General features: G+C 40.6%; 1 protein-coding gene across 1 annotated transcript in view; it reads left to right on the top strand.

Moving 5' to 3' along the window:
• The window catches only part of CAPS2 (calcyphosine 2), a 35,084-nt gene that overhangs the window by 1,885 nt on the left and 9,351 nt on the right, over nt 1-23,848 (top strand). Inside the window, exons 2-14 of the mRNA XM_066633746.1 lie at nt 3,241-3,348; nt 5,412-5,458; nt 6,627-6,672; nt 7,768-7,884; nt 10,746-10,778; nt 11,152-11,340; nt 11,922-12,044; nt 13,852-13,919; nt 15,291-15,410; nt 17,862-17,936; nt 20,464-20,559; nt 20,648-20,741; nt 22,201-22,319. Coding sequence (XP_066489843.1) covers nt 3,268-3,348; nt 5,412-5,458; nt 6,627-6,672; nt 7,768-7,884; nt 10,746-10,778; nt 11,152-11,340; nt 11,922-12,044; nt 13,852-13,919; nt 15,291-15,410; nt 17,862-17,936; nt 20,464-20,559; nt 20,648-20,741; nt 22,201-22,319 — 1,208 coding nt within the window. The 5' untranslated portion in view covers nt 3,241-3,267. The remainder of the gene's footprint in view (nt 1-3,240; nt 3,349-5,411; nt 5,459-6,626; nt 6,673-7,767; nt 7,885-10,745; nt 10,779-11,151; nt 11,341-11,921; nt 12,045-13,851; nt 13,920-15,290; nt 15,411-17,861; nt 17,937-20,463; nt 20,560-20,647; nt 20,742-22,200; nt 22,320-23,848) is intronic.

Consider the following 23,848-nt stretch of genomic DNA (forward strand, 5'->3'; position numbering starts at 1 on the left):
CAACTGTTCGACCTTTCACATGAGCTGTGGTATGAGGGCTCCCTCCATTGCTTGCTGTTTCACATCTGTGATGCAGCAGTGGCAGCAAAGGAAAGGCAAGCCTTGCTTTGTGCAAGGCCTTTTATAGGCCTTGAGCTATTGCAAGACCTTCATTCATTCATATAAGTTCATCTTTAATAAATTCATTTATGTAAACTTATGTAAATTTATTCAAATTTTAAATGTAAATTAATTCTTTTTTTCCCCCGGCCCCCGACACAGTGTCAGAGAGACGATGTGGCCCTCCTGCCAAAAACTTTGGACACCCCTGCTCTAAAGCACATAAACTCCTTCCACCAATAGAAGCTTTTTATTACTAATGTAAAAAAGAAAATACAATTTAATCCCATACTCCTATTCATAATTATATAAAAACCATTCCATAACAATATCTGTTACTGTATATCCACACTCCAACCATATAACCACATACACAAACTTATGTTTTCCACCATTAGCTTTAGATAATTCTTATCCAGCCTTAGAACTTTGTTTTTGTCACTGGTCTGTAGTCAAGAAGACCATTGCATATCCTCATTATTAGATTATTTTCTTATGCAATAACTTTTACCAGCATTGTCTTAGTCCAATGTCAGGAATTTTTCTTTCCAGGATAGTACTTTATTTTTCTCATTTCTCAAGGCGATGATGTATCTCAGATAATGTAGTATATTAAATCCTTGCATACAGTGAACCTTCAGTTTAACAGACTAATGGGGGGAAAGGGATATCTGCCAGTGCTGAATATCCATAAAATTCAAATGCATTGAAATAAATGGAGATGAGTGTGTAGAACAGGGCTGCTCAATAGGTGGATCATGATCTACCGGTAGATCACGAGGCAAAATGAGTAGATCTTGGAGTGCCGACCCCCCCCTTCAGGTGCCTCTGGGAGGAAACACTGGGAGTAAGGCCCATTGTACTCAATGGGGCTTACTCCCAGGTAAGTGTGGCTAGGATTGCAGCCTCACAGCCTAATCCTAGGCATGTCTACTCAGGAGTAAGTCCTGTTATACTCAGTGGAGCTCAAGGTACACCAACATATGTTGAACACATAAATGTTATATGTTATGATGGCACGAAGATTGTAAAAAAACTCTGGTAGACCTCCGGGCCTTGCTGGGTTTCAAAGTAGCTCTCGAGCCAAAAAAGTGTGAGCACACCTGGTGTAGAATGTATATGACTAGGGGTGCAATCTTCTCCAGCACTGACATAAGGGCAAAGCAGCTCTGAGGTAAGGGAACAAACATTCCCTTACTTTGAGGAGGCCTCCATGAGTGACCCCCAGCTGCAGGATGCAGCACATGTCCCACTGGCACTGCTTTGCCAGTGCTGGAAAGCACTGACATAAGGGGTTAGGATTGCACCCTAGGTTTTTTAATGGAGTAGAAATGCTCGTTTCCAAACTCTGTTGAGTGCTCACTGTAGTTTCTGCCAGCATGTTTCTTTTCCTGTAATATAGAAGGCATACCTATTTCCTTAAACCAGGGGTGCTCAAACTTTCAACTTTAGGAATGCTGGACCTTTAACAAGTGTATAGAAGAGAGAATTACAGCAGGTGTAACTTGTCATCCCACAGACGACAAGCTGCACCTGCTGAAATTCTCTCTTCTATACACTTGTTAAAGGTCCAGCATCCCTAAAGTTGAAAGTTTGAGCACCCCTGCCTTAAACTAATACTTCCTAGTTCTTAAAATCTTTTTGACCATTTGATAATTGAACATCATGTGCCAACCTCTTTGCAATCCTATCCTCACTGATCTTTCATTGCAGACTTGCTGTAACAATCCGAGGTGCAATTATTTGATTACTAATGATCATTTTTTTGGGTGTAGTGTCACATTAATTGGGGGAATACACATTTGTATGTATCCACAATCAAATGCTCCACTATACATATTGTCCTGTTCCAAAAATGTTCCCTCTCCCAATTGGCTCACTCCCAATTGGCCCAATTGGCCCACTTTTTTGGCCAATTAACACATCCTTATCTCTAGAAACAACAGCTGTGGCATACAAAGGAATGAACACAGAACTCCTTATCTATAGCAATTAACCAAATTTATTGCTACAAACACTTATTCCCTGCAAGCCCTTTTGTCCAGAGGCTCTCCCTCCCCAAAACTCCACTTAACTTAGTGGGTAAAGGTCCAGAGCTTCCAGTCCAAGTCCACTCCAGCTCAATCTCCCAAAGCACAGTCCAATCTTCCCAGTCCAGTCTTCTGCAGTAGAGTCCCTCCTCTGTCCCCTCCAGCAGCATCTCCTTCAGCAGGGTCCTGGCAGTCTTCTCTTCTGTGTCCTCCAATAGGGTCCTGGCAGTCCTTTTCTCCTATAGGTCCTGGTCCATCCATGTCCTGTAGCTCTAGGCCTTTGCTCCTTCTGAAGCTGCCTTTTATTCCTGTATGTCCCATTATCCAAATGCAGCTAACCTATGAGCTACCTTGTTAGCTCATTCAGAGTCCCATCAAGGTCAAATGAAGCTCAGGTGTCCATCCAGGTCTCGGTTGACCTTGATTGATTACAGCTGTGGAGCCATCCCTGCCCTTCCCAGAGCTGTCAACCAGCTATCAAAACATGGAATCGCTGTCAACACCACATTATCCACCTGATGATCTTCTGATCTTCCATTACACATAAGCACATGAAATCTATACACCTAAAGACCTAGCTAGATATGAGTGAAAAGTATTCTAGCCTAGTAGAACCCTAAAAAACATAGGGATATTTTTTTTCACAAGTAGAAGCCCACTGGGAGGTATCCTTTCTGGTTCACACACTTGTTTCCCCACTCTCCCCATCTCATCCCTTGTAGTTTTATGATACTTTTCACACTAGCCTCCCCTGCAGAACCATTAAGCTGTGCCATTCACCACTACATAGCATCCCAACCCATAAATTAGGTTTCCCTTGAGTGCTCATGTGATGTCTGTTTAAAGCACATCCAGTAACAAATATGGGTTAGTTGAATAAAAAGCATAATATATACATTTTTGTTCATGTGTTCAGAAAAAAATTGGTCTTTAAGAGCTACAGAATACAAGGCTGGACTTTGTCAGTGTCTGGCAAAGGCCCTATTTCTGGTGAGAATGGGGAAAATGAAATTTATTAAAGCAGATAAATATTGTTTTAAAGGATAGACACCATTGTTCACTGTTTTAATTTATGTTCATGTGGCTTAACTAATTTTCTTTTGTTTTACAGTTTGTTGACCTGTTAACACAACTCAGGATGGATTTGGAGGTTAAAGGTGTTGCTGCATCTTCAAGAAGGCCAGCGCCACTGTCTACAAGGGAAACAAAACTTGCTCAAGTATGTTTAAGCAAAGTATGGATGCTTTTTTAATAACTGGATTTTAATTTTTTTTCCCCCTAAGAGCCAGTATGTTGCAGTGGTTGGAGTTGACTGGGGAGTTTTCTGGCTCAGGCATAAAGCTCACTGGATGAATCTGGGCCAGATGCACACTATTGGCCTAATGTACCTCACTAGATTGTTGATATGGGGGTGGGGTAGAAATGACACATATCTCTCCTTGGAGAGAGACAGGTGTAAAACTGTAGTAAATAAAACATGTCAGTTTGATTTAAAAGACCTCTATAAATCTGATAAATGTGCCTGGGGCTTTAAGATGTCATGAAAACCTGCACATGTGGAATAATTGAAAGCAGCAAAATCTGAAACTCATTATGGATTACTCTCAAATTTGTGAATCTAGTTGTTGCAGAATAACAGCCTGTTTTCTGTAGGTGCCACACATGCCACTTTTGTTTTAATCAGTAGTACATACCTGATAGTTTGGGAACTTTCACTTCCTTTCTTCAAAGGATGAGTAAAAGGTTCTTACTTTCTAAAACTGGAAATGATGGCTCATCTGTCAGTAAAGTAGATGCAGAGCTACAGCATTATAAATACTAGATGTGCTTCTTTCATTTTGTTATCTCTCAAATGTTGCTTATTATAGGGGTGCTCTGATGTGAGCCTAATTTTAAGTTGCTTCTCTTTTCTTTTGGATGTGTATGGAAACCTGTCTCATGACATGGTTTGTTAGCATGGTTCGTTAGCATATTTATATACCAGCTTTTTAAAATCAGAACATACCAGAATGGCTGTATTTTATTTCAGTTCCATTTTGGATTTTATTCTAGGGAAGTCAGTACTTCAATAAACACGTTTTCTGAAATATCCCAAGAGATTGAATGGTTGCTGTTTCAAGCTTGCTCCTTGAAACAGCAAGTTGATGTGCCTGACCTTGAGTAAATGAATTTGTAAGTAGACATACCAGCTTGCTGCTTCATCCATTAACTATCTTCAATCAGCAGTCTCCAAACTGCAAAAAGCCTCCCCAGTGCAACTGGCGCTTACCATTCCGTTGGGGAGGCTGTCATTGTTGCTGCCCATCTCCCCCTATGTTCGGTCTGTACCGCCACATCTGCCAGGAAATCCTGGTGCAGAGCCTGCTGGGGCAGCAGAACATGGAAGTGGCAGGGTGGAACAAACATGGGGGGAGTAGATCAGGGGTGACAATGGAAGCCTTCCCTGCAGAATGGTAAGCTCTGTTCACTTGGGGGAGGGAAAAGTCAGGGGTCTGGATCCGGCCCGTGGTCTGTTTTGGAGTGCCCTGATCTAGATCTATCCATTTTTGGGTGAACCATTTAAATTTGTTCTCAGCTCCTACAGAGTTTTTTTTTTAAAAAAATTTAATTTTTAATTTTTATAATTAGCATAGCCTTAGCATAATTGCCTTTTTAAAGTGAATGAGATAATGATCTATTCATGACCAAGAACCACATCAAATTCTTTCCAGATATTGCTTATCTTGCCTGGCACAAAATAACCAAGTGAAATATATGTCCTACCATGCACAGAGCCAGAAATTAGGGAGGACAAACCCATAGCTGTTACATAGGCCAAAAAATCCTGAACTGCACCAGAAAAGTCAACCTTTAATGATACTACTACTTTGCATTTATATCAAGCTTTTGATGATTCTAGTAATTTAGCATCTTCTTGTAATCCTTACAATTCTGTTAGGTAAGTGAAGATCATTCTCTCTGCACTACAGATGCAGGGCTGAATCTGAAAAGGTGTCTTGCCTAGGACCACCTCCTGACTTTAGGGCAGAGGTGAGATTTGAGCTATAGTCTTCCTGATTTGTAGCTCAGTCTCTTAGCTGCTACAATATAACAACTGTACATGTTGATGTTCTGCAAGGTTTTACCTCCCCTATAATGCCACTAATTTTAAAAAAATTCACTCCCCCCCCCCCCCAAAAAAAAAGAAATTATTCTTATTTAGGAGGTTTTCAAGCCATACATAAGGTTCAGAATTTGACAGGTATGGAATTTTATAAAATCTGGCTGGATATTCTTTTTTAGGGATGGAGACCGCATACACAATCAAACCGTGGGCCTCGACCACCTGAGTAAGTCTTCGTTCTTAATATTTTTTTATTTGTATGCAAAATACATAGTTTACTATTAAAATTATATTTCTAAACCTATAACCCAAAGCTAGAAATGAGAGAGGGAAAGCACTGTAGAGAAATATAGTGTCTCTAGTGTATGTTATCTGATTCTGTCATTTCAATAATCTGCTCCAGTGATCAGGAAAGTGCTTCTGACTATCTACATTGCCAAATGTTTTCCCTACATGCCTAATAAGAATTGTTTATTTTTAACTGTACGTAGGCATTATGTGCCAGATTTTTCTAAGCTTATGTTTCCTGTAGAAATTTTTTTAGTTTTGTGCAATAATATGTATTTCTCTATAAGTATACACATGATCTTGACTTTATTCTGTTTTTAATATGTAATTTTTTATTCAGTAGAATAAGGAGTAAGCCCCCCTGAAAACAATGGAACCTACATCTGAATAGGCATACCCCCTTCCAGTGGGAAGAGGATTGAAGTGCTGTTGGCTTTCCCCTTGTCTCACCCTCTAGCAGATAAAGCAAAAGATCACGCAAAACCTGAGTTTGCTGTTATTTCTCCTAGTGGAGAAAGAGACAGCTGCCCTTTAAAGCCCAAAACAATAAAAGGACGAACTGTGGCAAAGAATGGCTTTCCTGGCTACCAGTCTAGGATGCTGTCTTACCTACCAAACATACAGATATTGAAAACCACAGATATTGAGAATCACCCACCATACCTGGGTTTTGCAACCACATGTTCAAAAACTCACATGGAAGAATGTAACCTCGTGATTTAGGAAAACAATGAGTGGCAAAGAGATACTTGAATATTCTGTAGAACAAAACCTACAGGATAAGGAAACCCAAATGAGTTTTGTATCCTAGTGTGAGCTTATTTCATGGAAAATGGATATTACCATGTGGATTTCTGCATTTGTGGTTTGGGTCTGAATAAATTTCAGACATGAGCAAACATTTGTTTTTCAAATACTGTGCCCCATGGAGCTTCCCCTTAGAGTATATGCTGCCAATGAAAACAGTTGCAGATCTCTTTTATTATAAGGTTGACAGGAACTTGTTGTATGTAAAATCAATGAACCTGCTTTGAAGAAAAATATATAGGGATACCTGAAAATCAGGGAAAGTTTTGAAAACTTCTCTATTTTCTCATTTTCTACAGAGTTCCATGCCTTGACTTGGGAAAGTTGGGAGAGTCGGAGGATGAGGTAAACACTTTCTGACATTTTCTGAAAAATTTTAACGAACATGCAGATGTGATACTTAATGGAAACTGAACACTGGAAAGAAAATAAGAACAGCATCCAGATCTCATGCTGCAACTTGATTGGCCTGCCCTAGTTGTTTGCCACTTGTCTTAATAATAATATTTATTATCCTAAAAACCTGAGATGTTTCTTCTGGGGAATTAATATAAAGGAATGAATATGGTCAGGTACAGTTATATGAGAAGTGAACTACAGTTTTATTGTGCCATTCAGAGCTAGTATTTCAATGATACTTTCATGTTGATTATTTCAAGATGTAGAAAAACAATTTGCAGCTTTTGGTTGGTGCAGTTAGGATTGCTTGGAGACCTTTCTTGTGTTGGATTGACTTGTACGCTTTTTATGCTTCTGCTATGAGAACTTCTAGTTGACTGATGTGACGTATAATTTGGATTACCCAGTGCTAACAAAGTGTACTCGATTATGGCTTTAAAGGTTGGATTGCCTGATGGGAATGGGTACCCTTCATCTCTCCTTTGAGAGCATATTAAAAGCAACAAGAACCACTCAGAGTTCATAATAATGAATGTCCAGCTTGCTTACCTAGGTCCTTTTTGTTGGGTCTAATTGAGTGAAGAGTGAAGCACAGACGAACCTCTACACTAAGCCTGTAAGAGGGGTTCTAGACCAAAAGCAGAATAACAGGGAATTTAGGGGTGACTTTCTTCCCAGCTGATTGTTTACAGTTGTACTAGTGCAAAAAAATAAACTAACTTGAAGTAGTTAATGCATGTTTTCGTTTCAGTAGCAAACTAGATGCATTTGATGTTGGATTTATGTTCTGTTATATCCCTCAAGATATTGCAAGGCAAAGATAATAGTTTGGTCTTTTAAAAAAAATATTGAAATGCATAATTTCAGCAACCATTTGCTTGATTACAGATTTCTATTTTGCCACACATGTTATTAGGAATTTGCACCCGATGTTGGCAAAATGCCTACCACTGACAGGATTATACAGATAATCTTCTACTCTGGGGGTGAAAGCTCTCCTTTAGGTAACTTGGTAGGATCAGAAGTATTCTCTCTTACCAGGATGGAGATATGTATATCATGAGAAATCTTCAGATTGCCCCTCCACCCTCATCTTCAACAGTTAACTGGGGTACTCCGTTACAAAGGCCTCAAGCACATCATCATGGTATTCGGCAGGTCAGTTGGTTTGTCATTGAAAATATTTTCAAGTGTGCTGTCTTATCAGAAAATTAATGTAGTCTATTCATGGAAGTATTATTATTACCATGTGTTGTTCCATTAAATTATTATCTTGCCATTTCAGTGTCACAAGTATTTATTTTCTTGATTGCAATGAAGTGTTTGTACTCTAATTTGTTTAATTTGAAATGGTAAGTGCACTTTAGTAGTTGTCAAAATAATTGAAATATTATATTTAGCACCTAAAATATTCTGAAATATTAGAAAGGTGTAACTGAGTTCATGCTCACATTGCCATTCCAAAAACATTGGTCATGATCTAATACAGGGGTGTCAAACATAAGGCCTGGGGGCCGAATGCAGCCCCTGGAAGCTTTTTATCCAGCCCTAAGGCTCTCGGCTGCTGAGATTTTACAACTGAAATGGCAGCCCACATGAAAATTGGGCTTTCCCAAATCTTGAAATATGATCAAGATTTGCTTACTTTCTCTTCTGTCATTTGCGGTTAATGAGTTTCTATATGAGAACAGGGTCTGATTTCTGGCCATTAGCTGCTTAATGATGTCACTTTCTGCTTAATGACATCATTTCCAGCCCTCAGCTGGAGCCCTGATTGGTAACTTTGGCCCTCTGTATGAAACGAGTTTGACACCCCTGATCAGTCCAATGCACTCTATTGTCACTTCTCCATTCCCAATTATAAAGAGGAGAAAGAGTTTCATGCATTCATGGAGCTCCATTAGAGATAACCGTAATGGGACTGTCATGCAAATAGCTGTGTCTGGCAACCATGATGTAGAAGTCTTTTTTGTTTCTGTGGCTCTTCCACCATATACTTGTGATCCAAAGGGTCTCTTTTCTCCTGTCCCGCACATGTCTAATCATTCATACCCAGGTTTACAGAGTGGAGTCCTTGTGCACACCAGACTGTGTATTGTGGGCAGTGTCTTAAGCTTGTTGTCTTTGAGATTTATAGTTACTACATTGCTAATATTGTCTGCCTTCCAAGTCAAAGTTTGAATCTAATTTCAAAGTGCTCTTCATTATATCTCATCATTTCCCCTGACAACCATGTCTTTATTAATGCTGTTTAACATTTGTGTGAAGCCTCTGGGTGAGCTGATCTGAGGATTTGGAGTTCAGTGCCATTGCACATGCATGACTCTTAGCTCTGTCTCTCCTTTGCATTTGGGTCTGGAGAAGTGGTGGCTGTTCTGAACCACTGTTTTGCTGTGGTTTAGGTTAATAAACTGAAACTCAGTCCAGACCAGACAAGGGTGTTTTTGGGTCATTTGGTTCAGACTTTGGGAGTACAAGTTGTTCTGGACATGGTTGCACCTGCTCTTGAAGGACCGTATTTGCAGTTCAGAGTGCATCTGGATCCTGGAGAACCAAATGTCAGGGGTGGCCAGAAGACCATTTGCCTGGCTTTGGCACCAGCCTATTTCTGAAGAAAACCGATCTGACCATGGTGCACTGCACCCTAGTCACATCATGCTTGGAGCTCACTTTATGTTGGGCTGCCCTTCCTTGAAAATGGGTCAGAAGATTCAGCTGGTTCAGAATGTAGCAGCATGGGTCCTGCTGTTCTGACCACATTACTCCCTTATTTTACCAACTACAGGTCCAGCCTATGTATACATGGATTTTTTATACACGGATTTGACTCAACACGAATGGCCACTGCAAATGAGAAGCAATGTGCTGATCCCTGGAGAAGGGGAAAAATGCACCCCTTTAAAATCAGTTTAAAAAACAGAACAGTCCTTTAACAAGAGCCCTTTAATAATAATTCTTTAACAATAATGAGAGAGAGAGGGCAGCTGGCTGACAATCCATCAGTCCTTCTCTCCCCAGGGGTCCCTCCCTTCCCCCTGAGTGAAAGAAAGGTGATCATTTTGCATTGGTGAAGGGAGGGGCTGAGTGAAGCAGATGACTGATGAATTGTCTTCTTAATTACTCTTATCTTACATCACAAAGGTCATCAAAGCTGTTTTTAAATCACAGCCAGATCACAGAGCAAGAAACTTTGTTTTTTAAATTGATTTGCTATAGTGCGTTTGAATGGAACCCAATCAAATAATGAGTCTCAACCTGTAGATTGATTACCAGTATGCTTCCAGTCCAATGTGCTCATTGTGTGATTCAAAGCCCTTACATGGCTTCTGACCTGGATGCCTGAAGGACTGTCTCCTCCCATGTTTATCTTCTTGTGTATATCCTTATACAGCAGAAGTCTTGTTTTCAGTTCCACCTCTCATCCTCATTGAAACTTGACTGGTGGAAACAAGACACAAGGCCTTTTAAGTGGTGGCACTTAAAATGTGGAACTCCCTCCCTAGAGAGGTACAAATGGCTCTCTTCCTGGGGATTTAAAGTGAGGATCAAGACCTATTTATTTTGATAATTGGTTGGCAACCTTCAGTCTCCAAAGACTATGGTATAAGTCTATAGCACCCAATATTCCCAGGCGGTCTCCCATCCAAGTGCTAACCAGACTTGACCCTGCTTAGCTTCTGAGATCAGACGAGATCGGGCATGTGCAGGGTAACAGTAATTTTGTAAACAGTAAAAACAGGTTTTTTTTTATAATTAACCATTTAATTATGAGTCTTCTTGTTTTAAAATCTGATATTATTCATTTCTAGAAGATAGTTTGTTATGATGATGCTGTTTTTTAATTTGTTGTTTTTTTAGTTGTACTGCTTGGTTTTTAAAATAACTGTTGTAAGCTACCCTTTTCCCTATAGGGGTGGAAAAGTGAGATAGATTTTTAAAAAATATATATATATGCTGGAAAATACTTTTTAAAAGTATTACTATTTAAGATCATGTTTCCTTCTCTTCCTGTTACGCAGTCACCAGGAAGACCTCATCAGAAGACGAATGAGGTAAAATTGTTGAAAAACATGGTTTTGTATGTTTGCATATTCCCAACATGAGTTGCCTTTGTAGTGAAAAACAAGGAAATCATCAATATTTCTTCAGTTGTCCATGAATAGAAAAGAAAGTATCCAAAGCTTAGGGGAGGGGGAGCGACTTCTTAAGAGAAAGCATGTCAATGTACAGCTGTCAAATGTCTCAACATCTATTTTGGAATTGTACCAGCAAATTTCTTGCAACATCACTTGTTTAAAAACTCCTGCTAGAGGCCCCCAAATCTTATCTTTCATTTTACTAAATCAATTTTAGGCTACGTTTTAAAGTAAGTTATATTTTAAATAAGAGTTAAATAATTGCCGCTGATCATTCTTTATCTTTTAGTTTCCTTTGGTGGAGCAGAAGACAGTATCAGAAAATTTGCCATCCCCAACAGACAAGTACAAACTGAAGTATCAGCAATATGAAGCAGAAATGAAAGAGGGATATAAACAGTATTCTCAAAGAGCAGCCGAAAAGAAAGCAAACTACAACCAGTCTTATGAACCGCCAAGAAAAATAACTGAAAAAAAGGTAGTACTTCTACAAAATCTGATATTGGGAACTACTAGTCAATCTTCCTAAAAACAATGGAGCAAGTGGAGGGGAGGCATATAGAGGAATGGCTTGGGAAATCTGCAAGATAATCATGTATGTAATGTATTGGTGTCTGTCGTTTTATAAGTACTGTACAGATTTTCCATTATCTATAAGCAGTAAGTAAGAGAGAATGTGAATTATACCTAAAATTGAGATGAAAACTACATACATGAAGTTACTGAATACCCCGTGTTCTGTTTTCTTTTTATATACAGCACACAACAGATCTCAGTTACTTGACAATATTATTTGAAGGTTTCCTCCACTTCATATTCTTACAGAATTCTGTTAAATATGTTAGAGTGTATATAATTGTGAAACTTTAAGCCCATAATTTGAGGAAGAGGACAAAGCTATGTACAGGAAATGTATGAAGATTAGTAATTATTACATATTTCCCAAACATCCTAGGATAAGGACAAAAATGAAATGAAATACTGTAAGAGTGCTGGTCTGAATGCATCCTGATGATCAGTGATCATGTCTGGGGAATGTGTTATATATTTTTTGCATAGAATGTATGGCTGAAAAACCAAACAGATGATGAATTGACAGCTCTTGATGAGAAAGCCCTCTTGCAGCAATGCTATACCAGCAAACCCTACACAGTACAACACAGCATAAGGAAGCTGGAAGCTGTAAGTTTTTTCTGGGGAATGTTATATTGTCCTATACATCAGTATATATCTATTGGGCTGTATTCCAATTCAATTTGTGCACACAGAAGGCATTTGCATGCATGTGAGGGGGAGGGTGATAGGCACTTACTCTCTCCTTCCTTGGTAATGCCTCTCCCTTTCTGTGTGCCATATAGCTCCAGAGGGCCCCCCAACCCTCAGGAGTGGATTTTTTGGAGACTTAGGGTGCAATCCAAAAGCACCCTTTTGACCACCCTTTTGGCACCACTCTTTGGGGAGATAGGCTGGAGTACAGTTGTGCACTAGCCTTCCTGAGCTGATGTGGGCCCCAGGGACGGGTGAGTTTGCGTCGACTGAGCTTGGCCAGAGCAGGGGTTTGGGGGCGTGTGGGGAGGGTGTGGAGGAGGCAGGAGGGAGGTGTTTCAGGGCTGGGGAGGGCAGGAGGTGGGCGTTCCTGAGGTAGACGGGTGAGTAGTGGAGGGCAGGACCAGGATCCGGCACTTATGCCCGATCCTAGCCCTGTTCCCGTGTGGCCTGGGGCAGTCCTGTGCTCCTTGAATTTTCGCCACTTATTTAGGTGATGGGTTGAGCCTCAGACAACCTTAAACTTGCGCCAGGTAAAGCGCAGGCCTGCCGCCCTGCCTGTTGCAGCACAAGTTAGGATTGTGCTGTAAGGCTGCAATCCTATCCACACATGCCAGGTAGAAAGTCCCATTGACTAGAATGGGACATACTGTTGAGTAGATATGCATAGGATTGGGCTCTTAGGAAGCTGTTTGGGAAAAGAGGAACTGAAACCTTCCTCCCAAGGTATTACTGTTAGCATGCAGCTTGCTTTGTATTCGGTTATAATGTAGGGAGGAACAAAGGAACATTCTTGTTTCACTGAAGAATGCAAATTGCAGACCTGCAGCCTGCACGTTACAGGGAGGAGACTAACCCAGTGTTAACAGGAACCAGAAACTGTCCTGCTTCCTGTTACCCTAGCATGCACTTTGCATTCTTTACTGAAACAAGAATGTTCCTTTGTTTTAACAAGCAACACCCCTACTCCAGTCGCTTCTGAGGGAAAGCAAAGGTACTGTAATGGGTGGTCCCCCCAACCTGCAGATAAGTGAAACTGCGGATACCAGATCCAGGAATACAATATAAGGGAATGCCTGTATTTCAAAATTGGAAAGCCCCTGAATATCACTCAATGGCCATGTGATCCTCTAGACATAGCATCTCATGATTAGGTAGCATATCAAGAGAGAACAATTTTAGGATACATGCTCAGGCTTTTAAAAATTGTATGCTGATTAGCACATGGATGGGTTCATCTTTTAAGTGATATTCTGAATATGGTCATTTCATAACAAACTAAAATTTTTTCGTTGATTTTCTTTGTAAGTTTTATTTTGACTTAAAATATTTGTTTAAATTGTTTGAGTAGTTTATGATGGCCTGTAACGCAATATTATTTCTGATTATCTAATTTGCTCTTGAAGAGGCAACGGATATGATGTGGAGTAAGGATATTAGGGTTCCGTTAGCCCAATCCTATGCATGTTTACTCAGATGCAAGTCCCATTATAGTCAGTGGGGCTTACTCCCAGGGGAGTGTGGATAGGATTGTGGCCTATGATAGCTATGTTTTTAAAGGTATCATTTGGAGATATGAAATTTTATTATTAAAAAATACAATGCAATATAAATATTTTTAAAAAACTTTATATGTTTCCACATTCTGGTTTTATTTTGTGCCACTTAATAATTTCTTAACTACTTAAATTATATATATTATGTTCATTGGTTGCTTTTGCAGGAGGATGTAGCAGCAGAAAGAAGAAAGCAAACTGTTGTGGAACAAGTGATGATAGATCAATTATCTAGGTAAAAGAAACAGTACTTGTGCTTGTAATCTGAATGGATTTATGCTATGTGGCTGTATTTTTTTTAGTAATATTTTTTAGGCTCAATCCAGCCAAAGTTGCATTTTTAATGGTTGATCTGATTGGGAAGAATTAAATCCATGACATCAGTGGAAATGCTAAGAGCTTAACTGACTGACTTGTGCTGACTCTCAAGGCAATACTATTCAAAGTGGCTTATGTCCTAAACATAACGGTAAAAGTAAAATAGCAATAGAACAAGGTTAAAATAGTCCCATTTGGTGCACATTTACTCAGAAAAAAATGCAACACTGAGCTGGAAGGCTGTGATGTTAAGGACATTTATTTGAACACACATGGATCTCTTTGGCTGTGATATAATAATATTTAATATTTTTAAAGTGGTTTCTGAATGTGTAAAGCAACATGTATATTATCTGGATTTTGTTCATACAAAATTATTGTAAGTTGAGGTTTGATTATTGTCATATTACTTCTGGGGGGCTTGAACTGAAAGGGAGTAGCTAGCTTGCCTAAGCCCACCTAGTTAGGATTCATAATTGAGGTGAGATTTGAACATGGGAAATCTTGATTTACAGCTCAGTCTCTTGGACTAGCTGCTATCAGAAGAAGGATAAATTGAACCCAGTGTACCATGCTTTCTGGGTTTGGATTATGACCAGTTTATATGCAGAGGGATAAAATGGTGATGTCATCCCTCACTAAATGAAACTTTGTAATTAAATTGTTCTTCAGATGTTGTTTTCAGATTTCATATGCAGAGTGCAATTTTTTAGTACAATCCTTCTGAATTATATTGACTTACCTTAGCAAATAAGTATCAGAATATGAATTACAGTCCAGTTCTAAACTGGCTTCTGCCAGCAGGGCAGGTATGTGCACTGACACAAACATGCCATAAGGCATGTTCTGACCATGCAAAGGCCAGCGCCTTTGGCAGAGAGGCATGTGCCAGCAGGCCTTCATTGGTGTTGGAGCAGTGCCCACCAACCAGGGCAAGGCCTATGCTGGGCAGCAAGGGATCTCTGTCACATCCTAACCTCCATCCTGAGCTTGGAAGCCCTACACAGGGCTGCTTGGTACTGTACCAGCAATTTAGCTGGTATGGCTCCAAGTAGACCCATAGAGGCTGCTGGGGCTTAACATGGAATAAGGGAAGAAATATTCCCTTACCTCGCAGAGACCTCCAGCTGCCTCTCTGCCCATGTGGGATACAGCAGATGCTGTTTTGGTGCTGCTATATCACAGTGGGTACAGCCTGGTTAGATTTGGGATGTTAGTCTCTAAATTTTAATTGTGATTTCATGAACATGGAATTTATACATGTTTTGTTTTTTGTTTTTTGAGTTAGAGCTGTGATAAGTGACCCAGAGCAAAATGGAAATTCTGATACTTATGAGACTGATTCTGTCCTTCCAGGATTCAGGACAGCACCTCTGCGCTTTAGAAAAAGAACGTTACATGAAACCAAGTAAGTTCCTATTGTCCCATGCTTGTAAAAATAATTTTTACAGAGTGTGCACTCTGAAGTGAGGAAAAGTCAGTGAGTGAGCCAGTATCACTCCTCAGAGGCTTGCCAGCTCAGGGAGGCTGGCTGAGAAATCCTCTGGCTAGGATTGCAAAGGCTTACTCCAAGGCTTTCCAACTTGCAAGGCATTGCTGCAGTTTGGCTGCCTCAATTCTTTGGAATTGGTGTTGAGAAGCTTGGGTTGTTGACATGCCGAAGCTTTGAGTCAGGATGGAAATACCTATCCCGAGAAGTAGGTGGTTGTTTGATGTCTCCCCTAGGTTAGTTGCCCACAATAAAGGGGGAGGCCTTGCCTGCTGCAGATCTTGTCTCTGGGGCAGTGCAATCCAAAGCCCTGCCACCCCCGAGCCGGCTCAAGTTCCTTTTGCTGGCTCCCAGCCATCACTGGGAGTAAGATGGGCTGGCGCTGGCATTGTGGAGCTGGCCCAATGTCTAGAGGCAATAAGTTTGTGCTGACCTGGGCAGACCAGCACAGGGGGTGAGAGAGGGCAGCGGGAGAGAGGCTAGAGGGTAGCCCAGGGGCGGATCAGGCTCAGGAGGGGGTGGAACTGGCTGTGGCAGCTCAGGCCAGATCGCAACCTCTCTACCAAGTGGTGTTAATTGGTCCACTTTGATTTGCGCCTGCAAAGTCTTGGGTGCAGATCCAAGTAGCCCCATAGGGCTGCATGGAGCATTTCTTGGGGTAAGGGTAAGGAAATTTCCCAGTGGTCTTAGCCTGCACCAAATCCACACTGTATACAGAGTATGCCAGGCAGCCTGCCTGTTCCAGCGCAGGTTACGATTGCACCCTAATTAACTTAAATAAATTGGACCAGTTTCACTTAAGCCGCTGTCTTGTGTGATTATTTAGGGATGCATGGGCAATATTCTGTTCTGGAGAGCAGCACTTCCTAACGTGTTATCCTGCAGAGATGAACTAATACAAAGCTTTAAAAATCTTTTTGCAATAGAATGTTTTTAGTGTTGCCAACTTAGTATAGCACAACTTAGCAGAAATACTTCCCAAACTTTTAATAACAAAATCTACCTACATATAGCAGGAATCAACAACAGCTTTTGTACGTCCTGTAATTCTGTCATCCTTTGCTTTTAAAGGCCTGTGTGTTAATAAATTATGCACTTTATACCCATTGCTTGTATGGTAAGAAATGCTTATATGTCCCCATGACATATCCTCCTTTATTTTGAGAAGCAAAATAGTAACTGTTTGATGTTTACAAGTATTATCCTAAGATCAAAGTATGTGCTTTGAGCAATTCTGAGGTTATTCAGGGCCATGTTGATGGATTACTTTCACTGATTTCTTGCATTTTGACCATTATCTTGACAACTAAGATGAAGAAATACTTTAAAACCCCAAGAAGAAGAGAATTTGGAGCAATTCTAAAAAATGAATTATTTCATTTGTAGCTAGTCATCATGCCCTTGTTTTTCTTTGGCCAACACTTATGCTTTAGTTCGTCTTTATTTAGGAAGAATGTATTAAAACATAGGAAGACTGTGTACTTCTTCTGAACTAGAAACCAGCAGTGAAATGGTTTCTATAGCGAAGTAAGACTGAAGCCCTCTTGACAATCCATAAGTCAAGATGATTTGTCTTCCAGAAAATAACTAGTGTGATTTTGATGGATGATTTTAAATATTTAAGGAAGAAGTTCTTTAAAAGTCCAGTCCTAACCTGTGCTGGAACAGGCAGGCCAGCCAGTTTGGGCTGGCTGCCGCTCAGCCCAAGGCAAGGGGAATTAATTCCCTTTGTCCCAGGTAATGCAGCAGCAGCCCCAGTGGCCCCTAAATCACTGGTGTAGATCTGAGCAGCCTTGCACTGTGCTCACCTAGGAGTGGGGTTAGGATCTGGCCTAAGTGCCGGATTCTGGCGTCCCTTTCTGGCCTCAGGCTGCCCACAGACCTGCCCGTTGCCCACCCTCCCCTGCTCTCCCAAGACCCCCGCACTGGCCTGACTCGGCTGGTGTGAACTCATCACTCTCCTGGTGCGAAGGCTCGGGATTTGGTCTCCAGAGGCTGGTGCACATTTGTGCAGTGGCTTCCTGGCTCCTGAGGTAGTGCGAAAGTGCCTAATGACACTTTTGCAACACCTCCAAGCCAGTGCAAGGGTGCAAGCCCAAGGATGGTTCAGAATTGCACTCTAAATGGGTGCTTAGTACCACCCATTTTAAAGGTGGTAACAGAATGTTAAGTCCCTTGAGGGTATAGTCCTCAAAAAAAGCACATCCAATTCTATGCTTCCTGTAGAATTGTTTAAAATTGTTCAAGTTTTGTCTAATTGTTTTATGATCAGCTTTACTCACAGTCCATAAGCATTTTAGTAGCTGAGGTGCAAACTGTTATAATTTTACTTTTTTAGAACATAGTTACTATTGTGAATTCTTTTTACAGAATAAAGACTCGGTCAGCGTTAACTGAAAATATGCTTACGAACAAGTTACGCTTTGATGGCAGATTAATATCAAGGTATGCCTAAATTTAATTTTAAATATTTTTTCTCTAATCAAACTTTAATGAAGCTTGCTATCTTCATGTTTGCGTACACATTTTTATGGACTGAAGAAACCCATTTAGGAACCAAGATTGTCAACCCAGATAGTTGACAAAACTGTTTGTGTGTTTGGGAGAAGCTGGGATACAACAGAGAGCTGGATTCAGCTATTCTGCTCAACCTCTTCTGCCTGTCATGCTTTGGGCTATTGAAAGCACATTTCAGGCTCCCATTCAGCTTGGATTCTGGTAACTGCATGGAGGTACTGATTATGAATCTTTCTTCTCTTCCTGGGCATGGAAAAAATAATGCCCATGTTGACTAGACACTGAGAGACCTCCCAGTCTGCATTGTCCTGCTGGCATCGCTGTCACTCCCTGAAGATAAATCTGGAGACAAGAGTGGACCAAGTTTTCTGTTGGCTTTCTTTATGCAGCTGTGTCTGAGTTTGTTTGTTTTTTTCAGTTGGCAGAATGCTTGGTGCTGGAAAGCCATGTTGCCCATTACAGTTTTAGAACTCTGCTCCTGTTCACAGAGCGGGGGGGGGGGGGGGGTGTGTGAGATGCAGAAGGTCATTTTCACAATGGAAAATATTTTTTACAACCTACCGTAGCATTCTATTGAATACCGTAGCATTCTATTCTATTCTACCGTATTCTACCGTATTCTACCGTATTCTATTCTATTCTATTCTATTCTATTCTATTCTATAGCATTCTAATAAATTCATTCTATTAGATTCCATTATTCACCCATTATTAGATTAGTAATAATGGAATCTAATAATGGAATCTATTCTATTAATGGAATCTATTAGATTCCATTATTCACCCATATAGCGTCTATACGATCGTTCTGGGGCAACAATGGAGGTGCAAGAAACTCGGAAAAGGGTCTTTAAAGCTATTTTTCCACTGATTTTTTCTTTATCCACTGGGGATTCAGGAACAGAACCTTGTTGGGTAACAAGGCATGACCTGTAGGTTAAAAATTTCATATTTTTATGGAACTGGGCAAAGTCACAATTATGGAAGATAAGAATTCATCTAATCTACCATTATACAAATCTCAAGATGGTAATGTCCATGTTGTGGAGAAAAAGTAATGTGTCTTTAAGCCTCCCTTGTTATTTGCCTCTAGCAGTTAGATCATACCTGTCAACAGCTGGTTGCCTACTTGGCATGCAAGGCAATTTACTTATGTTGCATATACCCAACCCCCTTCAAGCAGGAGATTTCCACGTTATTTGTCCTGAAGTCTGGCAAGATGAGATGCAATCTCCCCCATTCTCACCTGTCAATGGGCAGTCTCCTATGTGTGAGAAATATATATGCAGTACATGCTCTGGCAGTTAAACTCCATGTGACTGGGACATTTCCTGTCCCTAATTGGACAAATTTCCCCCATCCCCACAGTCCTCTGTTTATATGCAAGCATTTAAACCTTATGATGCCCTTACAACATGGGATGCAATATGAAGTATACTTACAACCTTGGCATGTTTAGGCCACTTAAACCAGTGACTGTTTCATGTTGTCTTTATGCTATTTGTCTATCTCACACAAACTCGTTTGTAATCTCCTGTTTTATGCTTAACTTTTTCTTAAATTTACTGGGGTTTAGAGTTGTCTGCCTAGACAAGCCTGGAAACTTTGCCTCCCCTAACGTGTTCAGCCATTCCAAGCTACAGGAAGGTAGAGCTAGGAAGCTGGGGTTCATGTGAAGGATACTCTGCTAGCAGGAGACTGGAAAGGCAGCAAGACCAAATGTCCTCACCAGCTTTAGTCTCTAAGGGCGCAATCCTATCCTATGCTGGAACTGGCGCTGTATCCAGCACAGTATAAGGGCCAAAAGTGGCTTGTCCAGAGGCAAGGGGAAACTTTTCCCCTTATGCCTGGGAAAGGCACCTTTTCCCCTAGGGGTCTCCTTGGACTTGCGCCACCTCTTGAGATGGCACAAGTCCGAGGAGAGCGGAGCGGCTCGAAGCTGCTCTGTTCTCCCCGGGAATGGGGGTTGGGATCCAGCATAAGTGCTGGATCCCAGCCCCGCCCCTGGGACCGCCCATTGCCTGCCCTCCCCCCTCCCAGGAATGCCTCCCTCCTCCTCCTCCCCCACCCCAGACGCTTGCGTCGGCCCAAGCAGGCTGACGCAAGCCTCGGTGAGGAAGCCAGCACAGAGGCTTATGTCAGGGACTTATGTTAAGGGGCTTGCGCATGCCCATGGACACCTCTGGATTGCGCCCTAAGCTTCCTTCCCTGGTATGAGTAAGATGGTTATTCCTCCTCCGCTTTCTCTCCTGGTTTCAGGAAGGTGAATATTCCTGCTCAGCTATCTAAGGCAGGCAACATGGCTGGCAACAGGTTGCTGTTGATGGCACTTTTACAAAATCGGGATCATTTGCAATCCAACAGGGGGTCTGTGAAATGTGACATACTTCATGCTGGGTTGATATGGATTCTACTAAAATTAAATTTTAAGACTTTGGTTTTTATATTGTTCTAGAAATGGACGGGATGCTTGTCGAGAACTGATTGGATTTTTCTTTGCATATGATAAGTCTTTAACTGTATATGAATATCGACAATTTGGTAAAAATAGGTATGTATGATTAGAAAATGTTTCTTCAGATTTTTATTGAGCCACTGATAGGCATATCAAGTTTTGCTTTGCTTTCAATGTCACACAGAACAAATGCTCTGCCTTTCGTTCAGAAGGGAGTTTGTAGTCATCAGCGTGGACCACGAAAAGGGAAACCGTACAGTCTTAATGACTTCTATGTTGTAAGTATTGTGAACTTCAGAATAATGCTTCTTTAATATTTAAGAGCTGAAAGTCTCTCTGTAAGTGTTAGGTGCAGAGATCTTTATGTTTTGCTTTGACAGTTTTCTTGCCTGTTTCCAGTGTTTATATTTTTCAAAGGTTTATCATAGATTTTTGACCTAGTAGATTAACAGCAGACTGTAGTAGATCAAGGATTTGAGACACTCTGGAACGCAGGTCTGAAGCATATGGAGGCAGTTGCCTCAGGTGGTAGGATGGCAGGAGCTCCTGTTGCCATATCTCCCTCTGCTTGCTGTATTTGAAAAGGAAGTAGAGAAATGGAACAAAAGAGGAAATGTAGAGGTGAATAGAGTGGTGGGCTGGAGTGTTGCTCTTGGTCACCACTCCCCTCTGTTGCCCTGTTCAAATGCAACACACAGAAGATGAGATCAAAGTTGGGAGGGTGGACTTCACAAGCTGCTACTGAGTTAGGTAAAATATTACTATAGTGACAGCAGCAGGAGATGGTGGGGGGCCATGGTGTTAGGTGCTCTGCATCAGGTGCTCAAAAATCTTAGACTACTTCTGAAAAGTGTTGTGATGATATTTTTGAATTTTAGTTTTGGATGTGCCAGCTCAACAAGCAAAATTGTATTAGGAAGGGTTTGCTCTAGTTTGTCAGGGCTAATTCAACACGATGAACCTTTTAATTGCCTTTAGTATATTTGCGTTGTGCACCTGAATCTTGAGTTTGTGAGTCATTTTGTTGAATAAAACATACTGTAAGTAATTTCAGTGTAAGACTGCATGACTTGCTTTTCCCACTAGAGGGCAATCAATTGCAGTCAGGAATTGAGCATATTTCTCTATATTACTCCCTTTTGTAAATACATAAATCATAGGTGCATTGTTTCTTAATGGTTATTTCCTTTTAGTAACAGACTTTGCAAAATCTAATGGCAAGTCTTCTGTCAGACTTTTTCCTGAAGTTTTAGGCACTTGAACAATTTTAGTTTTAAATCTTTTTCTTTCAAAATTCAATAAAATAAATGACTGTTGGCAACCTTCAATCTTGAAAGACTATGGTATCGTGCTCTGAATAAAATAAATATACCATAGCATATAGTGTGTGCTCCATCAGCATGGCTGCAGAGCGTAAAATCGTGGGAGGGATAGGATTGGGCTGCCTATTTGAATAAGTGCCAAATTATGGATTTACCTGTGCAGACTGAGTGTTAGATGAGCGGTAGATGTAGCTTGTGTGTTTGGGTAAAGTCCATGGGAGAAAGAACAGACACGACTTAGTTGCTATACTTTATCTTCTCCTATCTTGGTCATGAATCTTCAGGCTTTCTAGTTGTAAATTGAACATATGTGAAGTAGTTCATCTGTATGAAGATAATTGTGATTGAGTTATATTTTGTGGACCAATAAAGATAGAGCAGTACTTGTAAATCTCTCTTATATTATTGCTCTTAGGGAGCAGACCTAACTTTTTTGAGCCGTAATCATCCCAGCCTTCCGGAAAGCATTAAGCAGAAGCCAATATTTACGATCCGAGTCACAGATATTGACGAAACAGCTAGAGCTTTTCTAAAGTAAGTGGAATTGCACTAAGTGATCAGATTTCATTTCCTGTCTTGAAAATATGTTCACAAACAAAGACTATGCTGTTCATTGTTCAGATTTGAGGTTTTTTACTTGTTCTTCCCTTTACATGTGTTATATCTGATTAGGGTGATACAGTGCCATCCCAGTTAGTAAGAGCCAAACTAGATGTGATTAATCATGTAATTGAGCTTAATTTCCTTTTTCTTTTTCCCCCCTGTAAATAATGTGCAGTGGGTCGGGTGTGGTAAGGGGTAAGATCTAGGAAATAAAGAGGTATATGAGGGCCAGTGACTTGTTAAAGTTGCCTCTGGTTTAGCTATGGCCTTGGAAATTCACAATCTGTCCACTTAAAGGAAGCTCCAGAAAAACAAGGGAACATAAGGGTCAAAGTATATGGTTATGTCTATTTTTTGAGATAGTTTTCTTGTTTCAGAAAATGCTGTGGCTGAAACTGCACTGTTAAAGGGATACTGGTATGTGATGTGGAAGGGCTCCCTTAGCTCTTGCCCTTTGGACCATTTCATGATGAAAATCCCCCCCGTTGTCTTTACTCTGAAAAACTGGGAGTACTGTATTCTTTTTTATTTTTTTGCAAGCAGCAGAAATGAAAACAGTTGCGTGGCAGGATTCAATCTAAAACTGGTCCAAGGGCAAAAGGTTGAACATTTCCTTTCTCTTTCATCCAGTTTCAGAAACTACATTTTTGTAAAAGAAAAATATGTAAAAATAGTCACAAAATCACACAATATATAGTTCCACTCTCAAAATGTGGGAATTAATCAGTAGTTATCTTGTTGGGTCTAAGGGAATAGCTGAAAGTTTAGGACAGGATGACGGAGGAATGCATACAGGTTGCCACTGTATTGAGAACTGCATGCCTTCTGGCAAGCCTGCTCCTACTTCTGGGCCTTTCCAGATAGACAAAAGCAGCGTGTCAGGTATTGTCTTTCCCAAAATAGAGATTTGGATAAGAGAGTTCATGCTGTATCACTCCTATGAAAAGAACTGACAAAACAGGAATTGGAGTTTGCTGATATACAAATGGTTCCAAATTTCATTATAGTTCCCAAACGTAATGCTAAATCTACTGCCAGTGCTCAAAGCATCATTGTAACTACAAATAGGTTATTTTATGGGATAATTAGGATCTTATCAGTGTTTCATGCCTGTCACACCACTATTTTCAAAAGTACTTATTCTGGTTTTGAAAAAAATATTTCAGATTTTTAGGAGTGAAGAAATAAACCAGGTGACACATAAGAACCATGATCAGATCTGTCTGTCTGTGTCTGTCTGTCTAAACTTTAAAGCACTCCTGGGGCATCCAATTTTGGTAGAAGCTGGGTCTCTAGAGGTTAGAGTGTTTTTGTTTAACCTTTTGTACCTGGGCTGTTTTCTGATCCTAAATGCCACCCTCCCCGCAACTTTGGGGGCTGTTTGTCCCTCAGGGTCTTGCTTTCGTTATGTTCTTAAAAATAGTTGACTGGCTGTCCTGTTTAAGACCTTGGAAACTAAT

This window comes from Tiliqua scincoides, chromosome 7 (genome assembly GCF_035046505.1).
Source record: "Tiliqua scincoides isolate rTilSci1 chromosome 7, rTilSci1.hap2, whole genome shotgun sequence".
Classification (NCBI taxonomy): Eukaryota; Metazoa; Chordata; class Lepidosauria; order Squamata; family Scincidae; genus Tiliqua; species Tiliqua scincoides.